A 22,494-nucleotide genomic window follows, 5' to 3' on the forward strand; every position below is an offset into this window, starting at 1 on the left:
CCTTGATCTCTGATCCCTCTATCCACCCAATCATCTTGGCCATAAGTCCTCCTGTTCTTTTTTGAACTGAAGTTTAGGAAATGTCCTTCCATGTGGTTACAGGGTATGGAGGCATTAGAGAGGTGAGCTAGAAGAGATTTCCCAGGGAAAGAGGGAGGATGGGAAGCAAGGAGATGACAGCACCCAAGAGCCTCTGAAACTCAGCAGAAGGGTCAGCAGCAGCAAATACCAGGGGACAGCAAAGAACACCCAGATCTCCTGTCAGGGGCTGAGCAACAGGAGAGCAACTGATTATTATAATTATTTACAACCCCTTTTTGCCAGGAAGAACTAACCAGCGGTTCCATTTTTTCCCCAAGCATTCTCCCCTAATAACACCCTTAATACAGCCTGTTCCATGGCTTTTGTGAGGCATGTTTTTCATCTTCAAACTCAATTTCATTTATTAGAGGCTTCTCCGTGTGTGACACAGTGTGCACACAGCAAGTGCAGCAAGGATTCGTTTTAATTATCGCGAATTACCGGGAGGCAGAGCGCGTTCGCGCCGGTGGGCGAAAGGGCGAGGAGGGGGTGTTGTCTATTTCCTCTCCACGCCACATATCACAGCTGTAAGGAGATGGAGCTTTCTGAGCTGCATTTTAAATTTGGAATGGGCACGTTGGGTGGCTGGCAGTGCTCTGTGCCAGCCCCAGCGCTGGGAGAAAGTCTCCAACCAGCGAGTGCCCGTGTGGCTGCAATAAATAGTCTGAGATAACAAACACCTCTCTGAAGTTTTTGTTAGAAAGTCAGCCAGAGGACTCTTCTCTGGGCAGTGACTAATGATATTTGAATGTTGCTCTTTATGCAAGTGTGATAATATATAGGGTTGTTGTGGTGGTTTTATTTTTAATTGGAATTAATTTGTTGTAAGATGAGTCAAAATAATGTTTCAGGAGGGCCTTCAAAGAAGGAGCAGAAACTAGAGGCAGAACATATATTTTCTAAGCTGATTCCAAACCTTTTTCAGTTTTCTGAATGAGAAGAATTTCCTTTCCTTCACACAGAAATGATGAAGGTTTCTACCCAGCAGTCTATGTACCCTACTGGTTTTCTGCTCAGTTGTGTGATAAAGGTGTGGAAAGCACAAGCTGGAGCATATTTTTAATTGGAATTTTTTTTTTTTTTTGAGGAAGTTTGCTTTTTTTTTTTCCCCTGTTAATTTGACAAATGGAGACATTGTGAATGTTTACTCTGTTGGAATCACCTAGTGTAGGAGGGAGCAATGCAGAAACCTGGAAGATATTGAGAAATCAGAAAAAGTGTAGAATGAAACAGACAAAATGATAAGGAATTGACTTTGGGAGGAAGATATTGCAAGAATAGACATGGAAAATTTGTGGTTTTCCCACTTGCACATAGTGACTTTAAAATTATGGCCATTGTTGTTTGCTTTGAGAAGTGTAGGAGGCAGAACAAGGACTTGAAGGAGACCTTGTTATTCAGACCATTTTTACTTCTTTTAATATGACCAGGTGGTTACCTTACTCTGGAAATTCCTGTAGAAAAATTCCTAAAAAGCAACATGTACCCTATGACTGTGACACCAACATTTTAATAAAGCTGGTAAAAAAAAAAAAGAAATTAGCATTACCTTTGGAAAGAATGGCATGTTGCATAAAGTTTATGTACACACACAGAGGTGCTACAAACATAATGGTTTTGGCTTAATTTCACTTCAAAAATTAAGAAAAAAAACCATAAAGAAGTACCTAAAATAGAGGTTTTCAGTTTTATTTTCCATATTTGTTTTCCTATTTTTTCCCCCACTCACAAGCTGATATTTTTCAGTGGAAAACAAAACAAAAATTAATTGCAATCTTCCAAGGCAATGAAAAATCATTGTGTTTTCATGCAGCGTTGCTCAGTTTGAGCAGTTTTCAGAGAGAAAATCCTGCTCTGCGTGAAAAAGGAGTTCCTAGTTCTTTGCCCAGGTTAGAGTTGGGAACTGATGGGAAGCTGAGGCCATGGGTTAATGTGGTACCAAGGGTGTTCATTCTTTAAGGCAGGAGTGATGCCTGTTTGGTTCTTGCAGCTCTCTGATTGCCCAGCAGGCTTGATTGAAACCCAAACCAACGGGCTTTGAAGCAAAGATTGATTGTTGTGCACATTTTTGATAATACAGCAATTTGTCTCCTTGGGTGTAAAGCTCTAATCCCCTTTTCATTTATCAGTGGGGCATCGGGAGCTCGCCTCTTCCTCAGCCTGAGTTTTGTCACTGTGGCTGTGGCACTCCCTGCACAGACCCCATGGGGAAGATCTGCCCTCCCAGCAGCACCTACTCACCAATTCCTCAGCCTGCATCTTATGGGGCTCTTTGGCACCTGCCTTGCTGCTTGGTTTAGAAATGTAAATGCTTAAGTCAACAGCAGACAACAGTATTTTGTGTTTTCGAGATTTCAGATTTCTTGTTTGCACACAGAGAATTCTTGTCGTCCTTAATTCTGTGCCCACACTCTTTTCTTATCTTCTGATTTGACTGACTAGGAGGAGTTGTTTTGGTTTTCAACCAACATTGTGCTCCAGGATTTCAATCAAACCTGGAATCATAGAATGGTTTGTGTTGGATAGGACCTTGATGACCATCTAACTTAGAGAGAAAGTGGTTTGGTGTGTTTGTGTCACTGACTCTGTGTGTCCCAAATAAGATGCCACCTGTCCTGAGAAAAGCACAAGTCCTTGCCCAGCAGAACTGGAGGGTGAAAGGTGATGCAGATATGGCATCTTTCCCTGTTTTGTGGTGATTGATCACCAATCCTCAACCATACCCAGTCCCAAGTGCTGCTGTCTACACAAGGTGTTTCTGTAGAAATCCCACATGACCAGACAAAGTGGAAAAGCATCCAGTGTGAGCAAGATCTGTGCTCTGATAACTTGTGAACACCATCACGTGCCCCTGTAACCACAAGCTCCTGGGCAGTAATTCCCTCCTGGCATGCAGCAGAGCAGGGCTTTTCCGCTGCTCCCAGCTTACTGAGAAAGCCACAGCACATCTGTTCAGTGCTTGAGCCACTGAGCATTCTCTGCATAGCCCGCCTGGATAAGCTGTCACTCTTGATTTTTAAAACATTTCACAGCAGAGGGTTAGCCTGGAATGGGGAACCTCTTGTGAGCAGCATCTGCAGAGGCCCCTCTGCTCACAGAGCCTCACCAGGCAAGGCTGCCACCTTCATCCCTTGGCCAAGAGGGGATCATGTCCTCTCTGCTGCAGCAAAGCACACTAGATTATTTACCCCTCCTCAGTGAGCTGCACGCCTCTGTTTTGCATTTTTTATGTTTCTAGAGCAATGCTTTTATCTGTTCTTCCCTGCTGCCAGCCAGGTTTTAGAAATGCTCCTTAGAACATCTTTTCTTCATGCTCCCTTCGGAACACTGACTTTGCTTATCCTTTTGAGAAGAAATTGGCCTCCTGTTCTGTTACTCTGCATGTTAGACTGGGTTGGCTGGGGAGAGAAGAAGTGTGTATGCAAAGTCTCTCATTAGCCTGGAGATGCTAATTTCCTTAAGCCTTATTGAGAGTCAGCCTGGGAATGATCCACAGCACTTAAATTTAGCTTGATCTTCTGAGGCTCCCTTGAGAAGTTCCTGTCTCTCTCCATTGCCATTACAGATGACTGCAGTGATAAATATTTGTCTTTGTGAAGACTTCCTTGTTTGTTTGATCTTTAACAGGGTGTATTTTTGTTTCTTTTGCTTTATACTGTGTGTTTCCTATGCTGAGCAGAATCCACCAGACTGAGGGAGTGGGCTGCTTTGTTAATATTGTTACATTCTGAGTTATAGCTGGTTACGCTTTTAACCTATGAGTCAGTAATTTCTGCCACAAACTTCAATTAATACGTGTCTCATCAGTGTAGAGACTAAAAGTTACAGGCTAGCATATGGTTTGGTTTCATTACATTTACAGAATTGAGTAACAATGTTCTTGGCTTGAACAGAGAGACATGGCTGAATAGAATTTCCTAAAAACATTGCCCACAGCCCACCATCACCTTATTCAACAGGTCTGATTTGGAACACAAACAGCAAGTGCTTGCAGGGATTTGAAAACATATATTTATTTTTTCAATTCATAGAAGTTAAAAGTAGCAAAACAAAGCAAAGGCATGCCATTCATCTCCCAGTTGCTGTCCCAATTGAATATGCTGGTTGGTGGATGATATTTTTGAATGTTATCATTCCCGGAATGTGTTTATTTAAAAGCCATTTCTCTATTTCTGTTGCAGTGAACTATTTCATAAAAAATGGTACAGAGGATGTGTTACTGTGTGGCAACAGCACTGATGCTGGGTAAGTACTTCAAAAATATCTTCAATTCTGGTCTGGTTTTGTTGTCTTCATTATTATTATTATTATTATTATTATTATTATTATTATTACATTTTCCTCTAGTTCTGTCCACTTTTCACCAGCATGAAGTAGCTATTTCAACTTCTTTAGGTCTAGGCATAATAGTAGAGAGGATAATGACAACATTGTGCATAGTAATACAATTTTCTCAACTGCAGGGAGGAGAAGTTTCTATGTGTCACTTAGGTTTAAAATCTTTAGGGACCTTATTACAGTTCTTTTTCAATACATTTGAATTTCTCAGTAAAAAAATAGTGAAAGCGAAGTAAAATTTTGGCTGAGTGGAGAATATTTTAATGGAAATGAAACAGAACACCTAGAGGGATTGAAACTGATGATGAATTCCTGGCTTTTGGCAAAGGAAGATAAACAAATCAACAAATGCCCGAAAAATAGCATGTTTTGGAAGTGGGAAGGTACTCAGGGTTGAATTGTGATCTACATTTGCACTTGATTTCCTTATGGACTACGTGTATTTAATTTTCTCATTTTATAGATGGTGAAGAGATCCAGGGGTGTACTAACATCCTCTGCATAAAGGACTTTATTCATATCCCTGCCATCTTTAGATGCCCATGGTTCCTCCTGCATCCCATCCCCAGGGTCCAAGTGCACTGTCAGAGCTCGTGATTTTATTTGACAGCTTCTCATGATCTTGATGGAAGTGGAAGAGTTCAGACAGGATGGAAGGAGATGGGATCTTCTGTGGTCAGAGGAAATTATGAGCCAAGCAAAGACTGCCGGCTGTCAGCAGTTGTATAAAGAGGAGGAAAATACTTTGGAGTAGTGGGACAGAGGAGCTTTTGAGCCAAATATGTGAGAGCATTTGAACCAGGGAGGTGGGTGTCTTAGGGCAAGAAAGGGAGGAGGTGAGATGATCTACTTCTGGAGGAAGATATTCTGAGCTGGTAGAACCAAAGCAAAAAAAAACAAAAAAAAAAGGTTTCATTTAGGAGGAATTGATTGAGGAAAAAAAAAGGCATGTATGTGCAGGGACACGAAGGGAAGATGAAATCTGAACTTGCTTGTGGACAAAAAGGCAAGAAAAGCCCTCAGGTCCTGGAGAGAGATGTTTTGCTTTCTGCTGCCACTGCCTGTATCTGTATTGACATGAGAGAAAGGGAAAGCTCAGTGTCAGCCTTCCCTCTGTAGGCCTGGTGTGTCTGATGTGTATTGCCAGCCTGAGTTAGACTCCAAGACGCTTGGGCAGAGGGCCATGCTTTCCCCTTTGTTTGTTCCTAGGGAGGTACAATGTCAGCATCCATTAATTAGGGCCTTTGTTGATTGTAATACATTGTGTTTATCCAGGCTCAGGCAGAACTCCAAGACTATTGGGATGTTTCCCGGGAATCCCAGGATCTGGCAATCTCCATCGTGCTGGTGAACCTCAGCCTTTGCAAAGCAATATTGGGAAAAAAACAAGTGCTCTGCACGGCAACAATATTTTGTGTGATGGAATATTCATTGTTCTCACTGATGACCTGAGCTGTGGTGGTGGAAAGCTGCTGCTCATGGGCAGTGCTGAAAGGGTTGATTGCTACTGCTTTGGAATTGCTCAACTGGTGGGAAGTTAAATACCAGTCCAATATCAATGGAGTGTTTATATATTGGCAGCCTGTGTGGATTTAAGGGTTAGTTTGTAGCAAGACAAATCAGCAAACTCACCCTCTTTCCTTCCTGTGAAAGTTAATAAATTTGGGTGTCAGCAAAAAGCCGTGGTTGCAGAAAACCTCTGGTGGAGGCACTGTGCCCACGAGAGAGCTACAGCCTGAAACAGCCAGGGGAGAACTTGCAGTTCCTGAGCATAAGAGGACAAAAATGACACCTTCAAACTGAGTGTTCTTGTACTTGTTTTGATAAATACATCAAAACTCTCAATGCTTGTGACATCAAGGGAAACCAACTTTCCCTTTATGCCTAGCTTCTTTCTTCTTCAGCCTTTTGCTGTTTTAGTTAAGTATTTAATACCACTGGGTAAGGTTTAAATGCCTAAAAATGGGTAATAAATATTCCTACTTACACTGGGTTTTTTTAGCTCAGAATTACCAAGTGTTGTCTCATCTGCTACACACTGCACAGAGTTGCTGCCAGTCATCCACTGCTGTTGTTTAAAGGCATGAAGATAATTAGAAAGATGATATTTAGGCCCCAGGGGATGTGCAAAGTCATGTATTCCCACCTGTTGGGACAAGGAGAGCATCATTTACAGGCTGACGTACCTAAGTGGATTTGTTTTCTCTCACCCTTCGATGACTGAAGCCAAGAGCAAGAGTGGTCAGCAGTAAACCAAAATCTGCATGCTTGGGACCTTCTGCACCACAGGAGCAAGGGAGGGGACTTCAGAGGAAGTAGATGCATGAGGTTGTGGTTCCCTCATTTATTAGTAATGAAATTCATGACTCTTGGATTGGGAACCCACCAAGGCATCAGGAAGGTGTGGTAGGGAAAGAGAGCTGGCAAGGCCAGGTCTGAGTGTTCTCAGCATTTGTGGAATGTGCTTTTGCTCACAGTTTGAATTCATCAGCCTCTGGGACACACTGAGGACCCAAAGGAAATTCAGGGAAAGGCAGTGTTATGTGTTCTCTCCTGGAAGGATTTGTTGTTAGAGTGAGGGATAGCTGTGTTGTGGCCAGGATATTAAATCTTGAGGTAATTGAAGAAGCCATTTCAGTGCATTTTTAAAAGCATGTTAATGACACTCTGAGGTTTGTCTGGTTGCTGCTATTATGGAAGAGTTAAAAACAAAAATCCAAATAAATCTGCTCTGGCAATTGTTAGGTGATGAGACTCAAGTGGTCTAATGTAGGAGCATGTAGTGATGGAGACTGCAACCTGAGCTGGAGTAGCAAGCCAAAATCAGCAGGGAAATGATCATCAGTGGATTCTGTATCACAGGCAATCTAATTATCTCCAAGGTGGGGGCTTTATTACATTACTAGGAGGGACTGTTTTCTGAACAAGCACCCAAGCTGCCAATAAAGCAGGAGGTAATGGATCTAGGTAATATTGATTCCAGTTCAGAAGGGATTTGAATAGATGTATGTCACTCAGCTGCAGCAAACATGTCTCTAGTACTTGACCTGGCAGGGAGGCAGGAAAAAACCCATTTATTTGCATTTCTAGATATGCTCAAGCAACCCCAAGAATCTACTTTAAAAAGCATGCTACAGAGACATGGTAGGAATGTCAGGGAGATGGCAAATTTCTTAGGTGCACAAGGGCTAATCTGTCTGTGGGGTTTTTCCCCATGTGATGCCTGAGAAACCTTCTTGAAACCTGAAATATGACTTTTCTTCCTTTAACCAAACAGAACTTTTTTGCTGCTTTTCATTTTGTTTATCCGACTGCATTTTCCCCCTTGATGTGTTGCAAGAAGTTGTTTTGTGCTTACAAGGAACAGAGTACAATAGAAACAAGAAGTAACTTTTGGAGAAGAGAGAAAATCAAATGATTGTGATCAAAGATATTCTTTGGCTCAAAATGACACCTGCTTGGTGTTTCACAACAAGCACATTCAGAAAACTACACTGATAGAAAAATTATTTGCTCTGTGTGACAGATTGGTCAGACTGGGAGCAGTGCTAACAGTAAGGCTCTCTTAACAACAACAAAAAAAAAATCCAAAGAAAAATATAGTGTATTTGCAGTTGTTGATGATTTTAGATGCATTTGGAGGTTAAATTTAGTAGTTCTTTTGGATGTTGCTGCACTGGGATATACACAAATTGTTTCTCTTTGCAATTTCAGCATCTTCTATTTTATTTGTTTAACATAAATGGAGAAAGCTCAGATAGTCTGATTTTTAAAAAGGATTACAAATTCTATACATTTGCTTTTCAATTTAATCCCCAGTACATATCTTATCCAATGTTGAACACCTTGTTTCAGCCTCAAGGAAGGTGCAGTAAAGATCCAGTGCAATGTTCAAATAATTGGGAGACCTTAGGTGGGAGCAGAAGGTGAGAACTGCTCTTTCCTTAGAGAAATCAAGTCCTGGGATCAAGTGGAGCATGATTTTGTCAGGGCTGCAGAGCAGCAGGCAACAGTAGGCACCACCCCATACTTCCTATAAAAATTAATATTTATATACACACATCCTATATGTCTGCCCTCCTGGTCCCCCCTCCAGATCCAAGGAGGCATCCTGCTGGAGCACACCACCACCAGAGCAGGTTCCAGTGTGTGGAACACATCCCTGTCAGGCCACACCAACCCTCCCAGGCAATTCCAGCTCTTGGTGGCATTTACCCACTCACTCTGGTGAGGTGACAGCACTGCAGAGTCCCCTTCTTCTCCACAGAGTAAAGACTTTCATGGGGGCTGGAGCGGTGTGGAATTATCTGTCTGTGAGAAAGGAAGATGCATTTCAGCTCTAAAGCATTTTCACTTTCATCCTGCTGGAATTTCACAGGGATGTTTGTCTGCTGTGCTTTGGCTGCTGTTTTTATTTCCCCTCCTGCCTGAAGGTTTGGTTGAGCAATAGAAACAGCAAGGAAATTTGTCCATTAGGAGAAAGAGACAAGATGTTGTCAATGTACAAGTAAACAGACACGAAAGAGAAACTTAAATTCTTTCTTTTCACTTTTTCATTTGCAATTACAACAAGGAGCTAGCTTTTCAGAAAAGTGTGCATGTTTTAAGTTAGTTGTACCCCCTTTGGATCAGACTGCTTAATTTTTTTTTGCCCTTACACATGATATGTCCTGTGTATTCAGCTCGTGGGCAGCAATAGTCTACAAAATCATCCTGACAATGAAAGCACATTTGCATCATGTCTGTACTGATATTACCAAAAAAACTAGTGAACAGGAAGGAAAAAGCAGCCAGTAAATCTACTTCAGGAACAAGAAAGCACCTTTGGCAACTGCATCCTAGTAATTGTTGCTATAGAAACTTTAGCTACCTTTATTCTTACTATGACCTTGATTTTTCTTAACAGGATACATTAAAATAATGTACACTGTGGGGCAAGATTCTCTGTGATTTGGTGAATTCTGTCACTGAGCTCATTGCATATAAGGAATGACCGTGTGCTGTAGTGCTCCTCAAAGTCTTCCTGTCAGTCCCAACTCTTTCTAAGGCATTATCAGAAAAAACAAAAACAAAAACAACCAAACAAACATTTGTTTTCTTCTGTGTTGTGGCATTTTACTAAGGGAATTAATACCCCCATGTAAAATTGCAGCAGATGCCTGTTTTCATGGTCTCCATGAGCACCAAAAGCAGAGTTTTTGTGGCAGTTTCTCTCCATCACCCTCCTGCCAGCGCGCTCGTTACACGTACAGCGATGCAGCACTTTGATCTCTCTGAGCTGTAGTAACATTCCTTTGCCTTTATGCATCCTCCAGGCAGTGATTTAAAGCCCCTTGTAAAGGCTTATCACACTCCTGAAGGGTGGAGAAGAAACATGCTCCGTGCTGAGGAGCAGAGCTGCTATCGGCTGCTTCCACCAGTGCTACTGCAGCTCTCACCCAGAACTTGGCAAGGGAGAGCCTGGAAAAATGTCAAAGAGCCAGAACATGTCAAACAGCATCCAGAAACACAGCCCCAGCTGCACCAGAAACTGGGGAGCTGCACCAGGGCAGGGTGCACACAGTTGAGTCTGTTATTCTGCTGCTGGCAATTAGGACCATTGCAGCTCTAAGTTGCCTTAACTCATATCTGTGTTAATATTATCATTGCTGTTGTTGTTGTTATTAATTGTTTTCTACAAGAAAGTCCTAGATTCAGGCATATTGTGCTGGATGCTGGACAAATAGGGTGAGAAGAGCTCTCTTGGCTTGGAGGTTTGGCATTTCAGAGGTGCAGTCCATGGATGAGTGGGGCAGAGGTGTTGCACATAGACACTCCTGAGGAGCAACAGCAAGACATGAAATTTGAATTTGCTTCACTTAATCAGTCAGAACTTTTTTGTTGCTTTTCATTTTGTTTATCCAGCTGCATTTTCCCCCTTGATGTACTGCTAGAATTTGTTTTGTGCTTACAAGGAACAGAGTACAATAGAAACAAGAGAGAAAATCTTCAGTTCAGGAGAAAATCCTGGTTGGAAGTCATGTCAGGACAACCCAGCTTTGTCAGGCAGGTCATGGTCTCCCAGTGTTTAACTTGCTGCAGGAAGGGGTCCATTCCAGGAAATGGACCCACTAGGAGCTTTGGCATGTGCCTAATGGGATTGGTGTGTGCATTACCCTAACCAAATGCAGCCTGATGTGGTACAGCTGGTCTCACAGGTGGGAGAGCCTGTAAAGGCTGCTTGAGTGAAGAAGGGAACACAATTTCCAAATGTGTCCTCTTCAAATGTCACCAAAGCAAGGGTGTTTTGGCAATAACTGTGTTGCTTAAACTACTAGAGCTAAAAAGGTAATTACATCCCAGATTATCAAGCAATACTAGTGAATTTGTTTCAAACCTTCAGGCTCTGCAGCATACCTTAAATGTATTTACCTAGATCCTGATGTAAATCACATAAGCTTTTCCATTTACTCTGAGCTGGTTACAGTGACAGGAAAGTGAGGATGGTCTGCTCATGGTGAGAAAACCTCCACAAGCAGAAAGCAAGTGTGACACCTCAAAGGTGCTACAGGGGCCATGGGCATGACTTGAGAAGAGATACAGGTTCAGGAACAATAATAACAGTCCCCATTCCTAGGGATCAGCAGTGTGTTTGGAAGATCATGTCTCTGGTCAAACAGCAGCAGTAGGGATTAAATCCAAATCCACTCAGTTCTTAAGGAGGGGTAATATTACCTCTTAGTCAAAGCTGTAATAAGCTCATCAGCCACATGAGAGGAGCAGACTTACTAGAGGCTACAGCCTTCATTAGGCACTAATCCACTATTATGTTTATGATGATAAATTATTGCCCTACATTTTGTTTGGTGGGTTAGACAGAAGCTCCACTGTCTGGCCACTGGATTGAGTCAGAAGAAACAGGATCCTGCTTGCCTGGCAGCAGTGTGGTGCCTGAGGAAGGTAGGCTGCAGGAGAGGGAGTCGTGCCCCTCTGCGCTCACGCGCGGTGCTCAGGCTGAACCCAGGGCTTCTCCATCTGCCTGAGCCAGCAGCCAGGGGGGGAGGCTGAAACCTTCCCTGGATTCCAGTCAGCAGCATGCACAGGTCAGTGGGTGCTCTGAGCCTCTGAGCAGGCCTGATCATGGGCACCTTCTTCTCTCTTCTGCTCCAGCCCCAACTCTTGGTTGATGTCGCTCTTTACTCTGAGCATTTCTTCTCTTCTTTGTCATCATCGCTTTTTTTCCTCCATTTCCCTGCAGCATATGGTTCAATTTGCTTGCACTTCCTTCATTTCAGACAATTGGTACCCCTTCTCTTGCTTTTAAAAATGTCATTCAAATTCTCTCTGTCCATTTGGATGCTTGGAGTGAGAGCTGCGGGGAGCTCCTGGTCAGACCTATCCAAGACAAAGCATGGCACTGCAAGTCAGATTTTGGCTTTTAGATGCTAATTAGTGAGGAATTGTAAGTCAGACACTCTAACCATGATTAGTCTTTAATATTACAAAACAAGAAAGAGCAGAGGAAGGAGAAAAACCTGTGACTTTCAAGCACATCAAGCACCCACTGACATCAATGGCTTTGGCTGAAGTGCTGCTGGCTTTTGGCCCCTTTCTCCTACATGCCCAGTTACCCTTACAACATTCATTTTTTAAAATATTTTCCTGTTTTAGAATGGGTAGTTTGATTTTTTTGGGTAAGAGTAAATGTTAGTCTAAGGATCTCTAAGCCACAGTATGATCTTCTATTTTGACCACTGTGTCCTCCCTCAGAGTCCAGGGAAAGGAGAAAATATGGAAAGTGCGGGGAAAAATACTCAAGTCAGTGGTCTAAAGGAAATCTAAGCCTCTCTTTTTGTGGTCTGTGGACTTTAGCAGGATGAGGCAGGTTGAGGAAGACTCTACTGTGCACATCAACCAGCCATGGAGGCCATGGGCATTGTCTGTCCTTCAAAGGCTGCCAGGCTTTCAAACCCCACCTTGGGGGTTCCATTTTCAGCCACCAGGGTGATTCCCATTCCCCAGGATTTAGCCACGTGTCAAAGACATCAGCTATAAACTTTTCAGCTTGATTTCTGCATTCTTAGGCTTAAGGTGTGACCTAAGCAGGGACACTAAGGGACTTTTACCAAAATAGGTGTTTGTTTTTTTAATTTTTGCTGTGTCTGTGGTATGTGCTTCACTGCTTCTGTAGTGAGCAAGCCAGAGTGTCCCTTTGCAGCCTGAACCCAAGGAAAATGCAGCCCCCACCTCACAGATGTCACTGATGTTGGCTCCTGGTAGCACATGGAAAACCCTCCCTATATTTTCAGGATCTGGATGTTACAATCCAGTGCACGGATGTTTTACAAATCTTCCTTTATTGCCCAACCCTATTGGCCACTGTAGCCTGGATCAGCAGGTTGCTTGGCTTGCCTAGATTAAACTCTTGAGACAGAGCATTTTGTAATTATGCCCCTCAGCTACAGCTCTCTGGCATTCCCAGCCTGTGTTATTTAAACCAAAGCTGTTTCTTATGTCCTTTAATTTCCTGTACCAATGCCAGCTTGCAGTGGTGATTACAGCCTGATGGATAGGTAGGTAGGCTGCTGCTTTTAACTTTTCTGAATCAATGACACTAATTTTATTGTGATCAATTGAACAGCATCCTGTGACACTCCTGTGGAGGATGGTATATTTATGTAGCTTGTTTTTGTTGCCCATCCCTGTGCATCAGAGGAGAGTACAAACCTCTCAAATGCTTCCCTGAGGTAAAAGAAGCTGAAGAGTTTGCTAAAAAATTCAGAGGGGGTAAGCTTAATGTCATACATGGAGGAAGGTTCAGTAAAATCTTGAGGCTCCTTAAAAAAATCCTCAAAGGAAATGGTGTCAATTGCAGAATAATGTTCTCATTTGAGAGCCTTACACCTAAATTTCTGTAGTGTTTTTCTGGGAAGCAGCATTTTGTTTTCCTCTCAGTGTTTTTAACACATTCCCATACCCTGTGGGTTATCTCTCTGTTGGTCACAAAAGAGGGTGAGTAGGAATAAGGAGTTGACAAGTACGAAATTCTGTCTCAAGGGTCTAGTTGCCATAATAAGGGTGTAAGCTAACATTAACAGCATTTTTGGGCTGGGGTTCATGCTTTCCATGCTGCAGCACCTTGTTTGAATGCTCTTAAAGCTGAAAAAAAAATATTAGAGAAGTGTGTTTTCCAGGTTTCAGCTGGGATGGAGTTAATTTTCTTCCTCATGGCTGCTACAGTGCTGTGTTTTGGATTTAGGATCAGAATGATGTTGGTAACACTGATGCTTTCAGTTGTTGCTAAGAAGTGCTTCCACTAAATGAAAGACTTCACAGCTCCTCATGCTCGGCCAGTGACGAGGCTGGGGGGGCACAAGGAGCTGGGGGGAACACAGGACAGCTGAGCCCAACTGGCCAGGGGGATATTCCAGACCCTACACTGGAATATACAAACAGTGGGGGAAAGCTGGCTGGGGACACTGCTTGGGAAATGGCTGGGCAGTGGTCAGCAAGGGGTGAGCAGCTGCACTGAGCATCACTTGTGTAGTTCAATTCTTTTATTGTTGTAATTATTAATGTTGTTATTATTTTCTTCCTTTTCTGCCCTATTAAGCTGTCTTTATCTCAGCACATGAGGTTTCTCATTGTTACTCACCCAGTTTTGTCCCCATCCCACTGGGGCTGGGGTGAGTGAGCAGCTCTCTTGGGTTCAGCTCCAGCTGGGGTTAAACCATTCCCTGTGGAGTGAGACAGTGGGAAATGACCCATGAGGACAGAACTAAAAATGTAAAAATTGTATTATGTGTGTGTAATGCTAATTGTATTATAAACATAAAATATTCCTCTGAGGTGCTACTGCTCACTTTCACAGTCAGAGGGGTTACATTTCCATGTCCTACAGATTCCCAAGCAAAGTGCTTTGAGCACTTGCTCAAAAATTCTTCTTCATCAAAAATTTCCCTAGAAAGCAGCATTGGCAGAGATCTGAGTGACTTTTTATCCTCTAATACATGCTCAGAAATTCCTATGAAAATTCATCCCAACGCTCCTAATGTCCCCTTTCTCCCAGGCTGTTGTTCAAAAGGGTGAAGAAATTAAGAGGAAATTCTCCCTACTAATTGAGATTCAGAGGAAAAGCTCACCCTTCTCAATAATTTATATTAATGGCAAAATTTCCATTTTGCCTAAGATTTTAGGTAACTTATTCTAGAAGAAGCCCGATTTCCAAATGACTGCCCTGCCTAGGCTGAAGTCCACCACTAAAGTAACCACCAGCAAAGTTTCTCTCAGCTGCATTGGGTTGTTTTAGCCATTAGTAATAATGTTAAAATAAGAACAATGAGACCAGACCAATGGAGTCACTCAGAATTTCTCTTTAGGGAGAGATCAAGGAAAGGATTCTGCACCTCTGGACACGATCACAAAGTTTCCAACCACACCCAGTGTGTGAGAGAAGTAATTTTCCCATGGCAGAAATAATCAGCCTTACAGAAATGTTCATGTCTTGTGCAGACAGGATGTCTTGCAGCCAGCAAAGGGAATTTCCTTCTCAGGAGCCTGGAGAATCCATTTCTCAGAGCTCCTGAGCAGCTGAGTGGCACATCGCGGGCAGTGAAGGCTCTTTGCTGCAGCAGATCAGAGGCAGAAATCTCACATCTCTGCAGCAGAGTGACAGCAGATGCTGCCTTTGGGAGAGAGGAGGTTTAGTGGAAATTCTGCCTCAAAAAAGGACATGGGTATACAAGCGACATTCATTGTGCATCTGCATATTTTAGGGGGGGAAAATGTGAGATTTCTGCATTTTAGTATCTCCTAACTCAGTAATGTTACTGGATTTTTTTATTGGAATGTGGCTCTTATTAGGAAAAAATAGGTAGTTAAAGTAGGAAAGATCTAGAAGGAGGCATTTCTAGACTGGCAGGGAAAAGATTTGGAGTGACTCTTTTTCTTTCTTTGTTGATATAATTGTTATTATCTGCATTCTCAACTGGTATAAGCTCACTTGGCTCTACCTAAGGTGACAGAATCACTTATTATACCCCCACTTGTGTGTAACATTTAATTCACTAAACATCAGCTGTTCATTTTTTATTGCTTTTTCTGAAAACTACTGTAAACAAGGATCTGCACACATTTTGCAATGCTTCAGCACTCCTTTTATCAGCGTTCAAAGCAGACTTACTTTAAAATTTGTGATTCACTGCTGATATTAAATTAAGATTCTAAAAGTGCTGTTGAATGTCTAATGGTGGTGGCAGACAACATAGATTTGTATAAAAACATATTCTCATTTTGACATGCAATAGAGGTTGTTATCCTGTGCTGTAAAATTTATTTTATATCTGTATAAAAATTATAGTTTTTAAAGAAAAAGAACACTGGTTTTCACACTGACACACACTCTGCTTTCTCCGGGATCAATTTTTTTTTCTGGAATCCTAAAAATTAGTTTTCTTTATTTGTATTTCTGCTTTGCATTTCAATTTCTGGCAATATTCTGCTTTTGTAAGAAAGTAGCAGTGATTGAGAAACTCTAACATATTTTTCTGGGAGAAAAATGAAGCTTAAAGCTATACAATCTACATGACTGGCCACATGTCCAAAATCCCTCATGTTCCAACCATCCCCAGTTATGGCAGCTGGAATTTGCAGGGAATTGTGCCAGGTTTATCTGTATCTGAAGGATTAGGAGAACAGGGAGAGCTGGTGTAACTGCACATTCTGCTGGGATCTGCTTCTCCAGATATTAAATGGTTCTCACCTAAAAAATTCCCAAATACCATAAGGCTCCAGGGCACTTGATCTCATATTCTCTTCCTAGGATACATGCAGAAGAAAGCCTTTGCATATTTCTATGTCTTCAGTTTCTAATGGGTCATACCTTATTTTTTGGAGAGTGGCTTCTGATGTGCAAGAGCTGTGGGGGTTTTTGGCTTATCTGTTCTGAGAGAAAGGCTGGAACAACCCAGGATCTTTTCCACCTTGTGTTTCACTTGATGATGCAGTTCAGTGCTTACACAGTACCACTGAGAGCACTTTTTATCTCTTCTGGCATATGGGGCTAGAAAATTACTTGTAAGGAGCCTCAAAGGTTAATGAGAGCCAGCGAAATTCATGCTATCTGCATGCTATTTAATACAGTAATCCACAAGACACACAAGGAAAGCAGTTCCTGGCAGAAATAGCAAAAATGTCATGACCCCAGACTGTGGCGGTGAGTGGAACAAAGGGCTGGGTTTCTTAGATTAAACATTTAATCCTTTTGGGGGTGACTGAGGTCAGGCAGAGGGAGCAATCAGGAAGGTGCTCCCATAGCACAGGCTGGGGGTGCCCAGCCAGTGTCAGACTGTGTAACCAAAAGAGCAGGCTCACCATCACAGTATCACCTGCTACTGTAACAGGAGACACCAGGTTTTTGATTCTTAATTAGGAATAAGTGCCAGGGAAAACATATATAGGCACCTAATTCCAGTCTATTCGAAATTTTTGAATGCCAGGTGATTATTTGCCATTGCAGCTCGTGCTATGGTTTTTATTTTCCTGTTTATGCTTTCAAAGGAAAAATAAGGTTGCCAAGACCTTGGATATTGTGAAGTAGCATCACCTGTTTAGTAAAGGAGCTTACCATGGATGACCTGTGCTCTTAACCAAGGCCATTGGATGTGTTTCCCTGGAAATCAGTTTCTCCATGTTAGAGCCATCTAAGATGCATCTCACAGATTGTATTTGATGTTTTGCAGCACGTGCCCTGAGGGATATATATGTCTGAAGGCTGGGGAAAATCCTGACCATGGTTACACAAGCTTTGATACTTTTGGCTGGGCCTTTCTCTCCTTGTTCCGTCTTATGACTCAAGATTACTGGGAACGTCTTTACCAACAGGTATGAGGTCATTTTATTACTGTTAAAAATAAAAATAAAGACATCATTTTGTTACAGTGGCATATACAACAGTTAAAGACAAGAAAGAATTGCTGGTTATTAGGTAAACTGTGCTTTGTCTATGTTCTAGAGAAGGATAGTCAGATGTTCTGGAGAAGGACAATCAGTTCTAATAATTAATTAATTTTCTTAAGAGGGATGATGCCTGAAGACATTAGGCTGGGTGTTTGGGGAAATTGAGAAGAAGTTGTACTGAGAGAAAGACTCTAATTCACCTGAGTCTAAATGAAGTTCACCACTTAAGGAAGATCATCACATCACCACTTGGTGATTTTTTGGTGGATGGTGTAACACAAGTTAATCTTTTGAGTCCAGCCCAAGAAAAGGCCAGAGGAGCACCTGTGTTCTTGTGATATCTGATTTTGCAAGGCATGGTGATTAACACAAATTCAGACAATGGCAAAAGTCCATGATGCATTTCAGTTCTCTCTGCTGCAAGCTCTTCACCATGGACACTCAACTCACAGTCACATGCAAGGTGGTCTCTGAGTAAATGCTCCTTCCAGCATGCACTTCCTGAAATGTGTGCAAACCCCAAAGAACTACACATGCCAGTTTGGTACTGAATTACATTCTCTGTCCATGAAGCCACTGACAATTTGCTGCTGCATCTCAAACCTACCAAAACTGGAAGGTGATTATATGGAAATCAGGGTGGGGGGATAACTTTGACAGAACAGCTCTGAAGGTACTGAGGTAAACATAGCTGAAGATTTGGGGGATTTCAGCTTCACATACAGCCAGTTATGCAATTTCACTTCAGGAAAATGTAAAACAATGAATCTGAAGATTCTTTAAACAGTTGCATTCACTTGCTTGGCAAAGAGCTACGTGTACAACTCTGGAAGACAGAAACTGTCATGGAAAATAAGGATGAACATCAATCCATTTTATTATTTGACCTTATACTATCACACAGAGTGTTTTGTCAGTAGTATCAACTCTCTGAGCATGGGACATATCTGTTACATATCTGTTACACATAAGCTGTCCCCCTAAATTCAAGCTATGCCAATAAATCTGGTGAAGAACCAGGGGATACATTCAACAGAGCCCAAGGTTTGGTTCTTCTCATCCTGACACAGATGTCTCAATGATATTTGGTTGAGTTGCACCCTAACATGTATTTTTCTCCCTGAAAAAGGACCTGGATTATAGACATCTGAAAGGATCCAACACGAATCCCACTTGGATGGTTTCAACACACTAGACAAAACCAGATTGGACTGTGGGGGAATTTTTCACTGCAACTGGCTCTAATATCTATTCTAAAAGAAAACCAGCAAAGATATTTGATACAGGAGGAAAGCATTGAAAGCATTATTCTTTTAGAAATTAATTCACTGCAAAGCACACAATTTTTGATTAAGGTATAAAAATTTATTGGTGAGGAGATTATTTCCTTGTATGTGGTTGTCATTTCTCATCAAAGGCTTTCTGTTTGAACTATTTAACAAAGGCTGAACTCAATTATATTATAAATCTAATTTTAAAAGAAACCCCTTCTTTTCTTTATTTGTTTTTTCTTTTTAAAAACACGATAAAGCAGTGTTAATTTTGCTTTTGCACGTACAGACTCTCAGATCTGCTGGGAAGATCTACATGCTTTTTTTCATGCTGGTCATCTTTCTGGGCTCGTTTTACCTGATCAACCTGATTCTGGCTGTTGTGGCCATGGCATATGAGGAGCAGAACCAAGCCACTATTGCTGAAACAGAGGAGAAGGAAAGAAAGTTTCGGGAAGCCATGGAGATGTTGAAGAAAGAGCAGGAGGTCAGTGAACAATGTGACATGATTAGCCTTGGGTGACTTGAACAAATGTTACCTTGGGATTCATGTCCTCTTTATTTTACATTTGTGTGATAACCAAAGTAAGAGTTTGCTTGAAAGCATTTTAGTGTTTATTGTACTGGACGAAGTTATTGCAATTTTTTTATTTTGTGTAAGAAAAAATATAGTTCTCCCTGTTAGGAGTGGGGCCATTTGGGGTTTACATAGCCAGAACTGTACTGGTTTAATCATGCCACATATGCCAGCAGAGAAAATTAATATAGTTTGGCATGTGAGATGTTTTAATGATGGCAAAGCTACATCTGCATTTGAGCACAACCCAGCTGTTTTGGTAGCTCAGCAAGAGCCCCAGCTGAACCTCCTTCCACCACCCCTTTAGCACACATTATTTTCTTCACTGTCTTGCTCCACCTGCTGTAAATATACAATTTTTTGATAACAAAGGTAAAGATGTAGATTAACCTCTTTGAAGCACATACAGCTTCATTCCTGGAAAAGTAAACAGGCAGACCTTGAGGTTAAGAGCTGCAAATTATGCCAAGGGTATGGATTTAATGTTATGTCATAAATTTAAACAAACCAGGGAGGCCAAATGGTAGACGTAGCCTTATAGCCTTAATAACAGTATTTAATTTGCATGTGGTTTGTGTGGGGTAGAAAGCTTTTATTAAACAGCAGAAAAGAACATTTTAGGCGCTGTGAACAAGAAGACAATAAGAAAATTAGTCTGAAATAACACGTAGCACTGTAGTTCAGAGAAATAAATCCTTGAAACACAATATAAACTAATATACATAATTTTCTTTTGGGTACATATGGCTTCAGGGCCTAATCCAAAGCCCATTTAAATCCTTGGAAAGAAAATAGAAAATGCAATTCACTCTTGACAAAGTGCTAGTAGTGGCTTATGAATCATTTAAGTCCTTTTAAAGATCCTCTTTGATAGTTTAAGTAATAGGTAAATGCAATTTAGTCCATATACAGCCACTTTGAACAGAGTAACTCTGCCATAACCTAAGGGAACAAGCTGAGCTCCAGCTCGTACCTATTTTGTACAAATTTTCATGTGTATTGACTCCAGCTGAGCTCTTCCTAATAACAGTCAACTTTGGTAGCCCCAACTATAATTAAAGATATTTAAGAATTTCATTTTGAAAGCTTTGATTTCAATTAAGCCTCTGTGTACACAAAGAGAAGGAACATTAAGCCCGGAAAGCATAATGTGTCAAAAAACAAAGCTGCCCCTGAAAAACGGAATTTTTCCCATTTGTTTATGTGCTTTATAATAGAGTCTTTTCTTCAGCCAGCCATTTCTCATCTTCCCTGTGCCCTGTTCAGTGCAAAGGGTGGACAGTACATGACTCGAGAGCAGCTCTTTGCTTTCTCATCATTTGTTTTGTTGCCTTAGGGCAGCTTGAGCAGAACTTCCCAGCTCAGGCAGTCAAAGCCTGCTTGGAAGAGGAAGGGACTAATGTCCTCCAAGGTTTTTCAGGGCCTCTTGCCACTGCTCAGACTCCATGTGCTTCAAAAATGCTCCTTTGTATTTGCAATATTCCTGGAGTATTATCCTAGTTTAATGGGAAGGAAGTTCAGGAGTGGAGTGATTTGGGTCCATGATGTTCACTAATGAAGTCCAGTAATTCTGCAAATCAACTTCTGGCATCTCAAAGTAGACATTTGGAAGAAGAGGCTCAGGAAAGGGAGTTGGGTGGCTGCACCATGGAGCTTTCAGATGTCCTGCTGAGATATCTCACTCCAGTTAGAGCTACTCGATTTTAATCTGGTTCTCCAAACCTCGATCAAGATTTTAGTTTTGACTTTCTCACTGTACCACTAAGTTCTTGCCTCAAGAGCTCTCTTTTGCATAATCCTCATATCAGGGCTCATGTGAGCTAAGCTTTCCTCCCATCCTTCAGCCATCACATGTCCTTGCCAGGTATGCCTGGTCCCACACACCTTTCCTGCCCCTGGAGTTGTTGCAGTGGGTTATGCCCTGCAGTGCCTGAGGAACAGGACATGGTCCAGCCACAGGAACCCAAACAGAACAGGTAGATAGGCAGGACATGGGGACATCCTCAAGCCTAGGCTGGACTGAGGAAACTGGTAAGGAGTCCCTGCTCATGGCAGGGGGGGTTGGATGGACTCTAAGCTCCCTTCCAACACAAGCTGTACTGTGATTCTGTGGTCCTCCATGCCATGAGGAATAATTCACTATAAATCCTTTTTCAATATCTGAGAGAGGTATTGAGCACAGAAACAATTCAAGCAATAGGTAAAAAAATGATAAGAAACTAAAAATTAGCTTATTTTGCAGTATGAGTGCAGCATGCTTAGTAGCACAACCTGCAATATTTTCTAGATCAACAAAATATGACAGCAATCAAAAAGGAAAACCAAAACTGTTCAGGCCAGCTTTTATAATGTTCAGTATAAAGAGAGCAGAAATATAATTGATAGACCTGCTTGGGGACTATCAGTCAATTTATACAATTGGTCTAATACATTCCTAAATCTGAGCTTAACACCAAAAGACTTGCCAAATCTTTATGAAGAGAAAGCACTTCAGCATAGCAATTAAATCAATTGACTCAAAAAAACCAAGCAACAAACCAACCAAAACAACCTAGACCAGTGTCTGAGCCCTCCTTCTCTCTGCTCTAAGCAGCTTGCTTATGAAAGATATTTCCCACAGGAATTAAGTTTTGTTGTGCTCTCAGCTTGATAGAGCTACCGCTACTCCTTGAAATACATGATTGATTCTTTACACGGCTGTTAAGTGCCTTCACTTTCCTTGGACTGATGCCTGTGGGAGGAAGGGAGTATTTTGCAGTGGAGAGATGATTGCCTGTTTGATTCTAGTGGCTTACAGACAATAGCATTGAGGATTCATCTGTTTCTCCTGTTCTGGGGAACCAGGAGAGGCTTTTTTTAACAATACGCTCTCTTCAGGTGTTTCAGCTGGGGGCTCTGCGTTGGGCTGGTCTCCAGGCCACTGATGTGGCCACCACTGGTTCTCCAGCACCTCCAAACCTGATCCTTGTGCCCAGAGTCCCCTCACTCCTCCTGCCTGTGCTGGGGACAGGGCCCCAGCTCCCCCAGCTCCTATCAATCCTTCCTCCTGCCTGCTCATTTTCTCCCAGGGCTGTGATTTTGGTGCTCAGGCTTTGGAACTGGGCTTCTGCAGGGCTCCCAGCAGCTGGTGTGTTATCAGCCTGCTCCTGCAGAGATCCCAGCAGATAGCCAGCACAGCATGGAAGCAGGTGGCACAGCAAAGGCCACCTTATCTCCAGTTAAGCCCATAGCTCTTCCTTTGCATCTCTGGTCGCAGCTGCCTGCGCTGTGATTGGGATAAGTGTTTACAGA

The 22,494-nt window shown here is 42.1% G+C and overlaps 1 protein-coding gene across 4 annotated transcripts in view; it reads left to right on the forward strand.

Moving 5' to 3' along the window:
* Nucleotides 1-22,494, forward strand: part of LOC129118645 (sodium channel protein type 5 subunit alpha-like) — a 218,246-nt gene that overhangs the window by 75,720 nt on the left and 120,032 nt on the right. For all 4 annotated transcript variants that reach the window (XM_077188165.1, XM_077188117.1, XM_077188218.1 and 1 more), the window contains exons 8-10: nt 4,263-4,326; nt 17,139-17,280; nt 18,916-19,113. In XM_077188165.1, the coding sequence (XP_077044280.1) occupies nt 4,263-4,326; nt 17,139-17,280; nt 18,916-19,113 (404 nt within the window). The remainder of the gene's footprint in view (nt 1-4,262; nt 4,327-17,138; nt 17,281-18,915; nt 19,114-22,494) is intronic.

The sequence above is a fragment of the Agelaius phoeniceus genome, chromosome 1 (assembly GCF_051311805.1).
Source record: "Agelaius phoeniceus isolate bAgePho1 chromosome 1, bAgePho1.hap1, whole genome shotgun sequence".
NCBI lineage: Eukaryota > Metazoa > Chordata > Aves > Passeriformes > Icteridae > Agelaius > Agelaius phoeniceus.